Source organism: Schistocerca piceifrons, chromosome X (assembly GCF_021461385.2).
Source record: "Schistocerca piceifrons isolate TAMUIC-IGC-003096 chromosome X, iqSchPice1.1, whole genome shotgun sequence".
Lineage (NCBI taxonomy): Eukaryota > Metazoa > Arthropoda > Insecta > Orthoptera > Acrididae > Schistocerca > Schistocerca piceifrons.
Genome location: NC_060149.1, coordinates 862,717,799 through 862,720,350, shown reverse-complemented (window position 1 = coordinate 862,720,350; position 2,552 = coordinate 862,717,799). Strand labels below are relative to the sequence as shown.

At 40.0% G+C, this 2,552-nt stretch overlaps 1 protein-coding gene across 1 annotated transcript; it reads right to left on the bottom strand.

Annotated features, from left to right (window-relative positions):
• Window positions 1-928: 928 nt before the first annotated feature.
• Window positions 929-2,176, bottom strand: LOC124722742. Its single transcript, XM_047247883.1, has one exon. The coding sequence runs from the start codon at window positions 2,174-2,176 to the stop codon at window positions 929-931; it is 1,248 nt and encodes a 415-aa protein (XP_047103839.1).
• Between the last annotated feature and the right edge of the window lie 376 nt (window positions 2,177-2,552).

Sequence of the window (2,552 nt, the reverse complement as noted above, 5' to 3'; positions counted from 1 at the left end):
GCAAGTAACTATTATATCAGATTCCAAACACACTGCATTGCTACTGAACAGCAAAATTCTAAATTGTACTTAATGTAACATGTTTATTTGGTGTGAGGACATTATAGTAGTACCACACACATTTAGAATGATGGATCCCATAAAGTTTTACCTGTTTTGCTGTGCTGTACATCTGGCACGGCAAGACTGCTCCACAGGAACATCATGATTCATGTTGAGCTCTGCAAATAAATTTCAAATTATAATTCACACCAAGTTGACAGGTACTGAACACAAATTTGTATATTAACCATGAATTACATTTTACTCTGCCAAGGTTCAACACACAAATGTATCTATTCCTCCCATGGTGTGGCCAGGAAGGATAACGGTTTGGTGTCTTACTCTTGTGCGTTGAATTGAGCTCGTGATCGCTTAGACACTGCTGGTGTTTCACCACTAGCAAGAGATGATGGACTACGCTTAGTGTTTTTTGGCCAACTGCAGTTCAGTCTGTCATTCCACTGACAATATTGGAAAACACTGAAAGAAGCTTCTGTCTCCCTTCTAACAATGATTTTGGTGTTTTTGAAACATATTTTGTGCTTGCTTCAGCTAATATTGCTGCTCTCTCACTGGTGGCATCAACATCAGTACCCAGTACCTCTGGACTTTGCAGGAGATTTTCACCGACACTGTCATCTCGGCAAACAGTGTGAATGTGCTTACACATATTGAATCTAATACTGTAATTCATACATGTACAGTAATACCTATGTATGCACACATTGCAATCACTACATTTTAATTTGCAATCACAGTTGACTCTGTTATCTTTAACAATGTACACCTCTGAAGATGATGTGGATGGCACTTCCCAACCACCATCTACCTCAGTGATGAGGTCCTTGTCCATTAACAAACTAGTTTTGTGTTTATTACGAATGTCTTAAACTTTGCTTGTAACCTTCCCTTTTACATTTGCTATAAGCCAGTCAAACATCTTGGCTGTAACTAGGGACATTAGTGTAGATATGCCTTTGTCCAGTCGTTTTACCTGTCTTGCATTACCATGTATTTCCTTTAACGTCCTATGCATACTCTCCACATGCATGTTGGTATTGAGACCGGCATACATTCTGTGACAGTAGGCCCAACACTCCACATTTCCCTCATAGTGTGTCTTGAAGTATGAAGCAAATTCTGATGTGTCAGGGTCACCACTGAGCTTCTGCAGTGCTTTTTGCAGTGATTCCTGAAACATACTTACATTTCTCAGCATTGACACTGATTTAATGAGCCAATACACCTCATTTCTTTTATCCAGATCTGAAATTTTCCGCTTGACATTAGTTTTCCATGCTCTGTCCACATGCCAGGTACAATAGTGTATCATCTTAGGAGCACCCATTGTCCTGTTCCATGCAATACTGTGTGACTCTGCCAAATCAGACATGAATACATTGGGGCAAATTGGTCCAACCTGTGATTTTACGTACTGCAAAAATATACTTAAAACATCGGTGTCCTTCCTGTTCGAAATTAGAAATGCACATGGGAATGCTTGCCTGAGATCATCCAGTACTAAGAGAGTGGTCATTTCGAAATCATACCCGTTAAGCCCATGGGTTCCATCAATACAGATACAGTCTTCTCCATATTTTGATAACATTTCGCGTTGTGCTCTGTTCATTATCACTAATACAAAATCCTCACTCCTCAGTTCTCGATGTTCACTAGTCGAGTCTTGTGGTTTATAGAATAACACAGACGGATTCTCACTTTCGTTCATTTCTTTTACCCAAGCTTCGACACTGATTGCATCATTTTTATGTCTGACCGACTTGGAGATGTTATAGCTTGCTGCAATGTTATATAAGTCTTGCTTGGTAGTCAGACGGATTCTCTGCAAGTCCGAATCCTGCAAACTTGTCCGTACGTTATCTAGAACTTTGTCATACGGAAGTCCCATTGCAATATCTGTTGCTATGGTTTCCCGGTCTTTTTGACTCAGGTGCGTTAAATCTTGTTTGTGACCAATGTGGGTAGACACAAAATGTACTTGGTATGTTCCACCTTCGTGTACAGTTACTTTCATCTCTGCAGGGCACTTTCCATTCATTTTGTTGCTGCCTGTCAATTTAAGACGTCTTGTGCCTTTATCTTTGGAGATAGTTACCTGACCGATGGCAGCCATAATAATGTGTAGAGCTAGTAGACCCATGCGTTTTAATAAACTTTGAATGTGTCGTGCGTTCAGTGTCTTCTTTCCACTGCAAAAACTCGTCTTCATTTGAGAACTGCAGATCTTCGGAATTAAGTTGAATTTGATGAGCAGTTTGTAAATGATCTATCCAACCCCGTTTTGAACTACTTTGAAATGGGCACAATGTACACTTGAAGAACAACCCCCCCTTCCTGCAAACCATGAATATTTCTTTGGTGGCGATACAAATTATTTTTAAGAGAAAAAATTTTGTCACACACACACAGCACTGATAAGAAGCTACAGTAGTTGTAGTGGCAACAGGCAGCTCTTGTTGACGGTTTTTGCAAACATGCTGACTGAGATT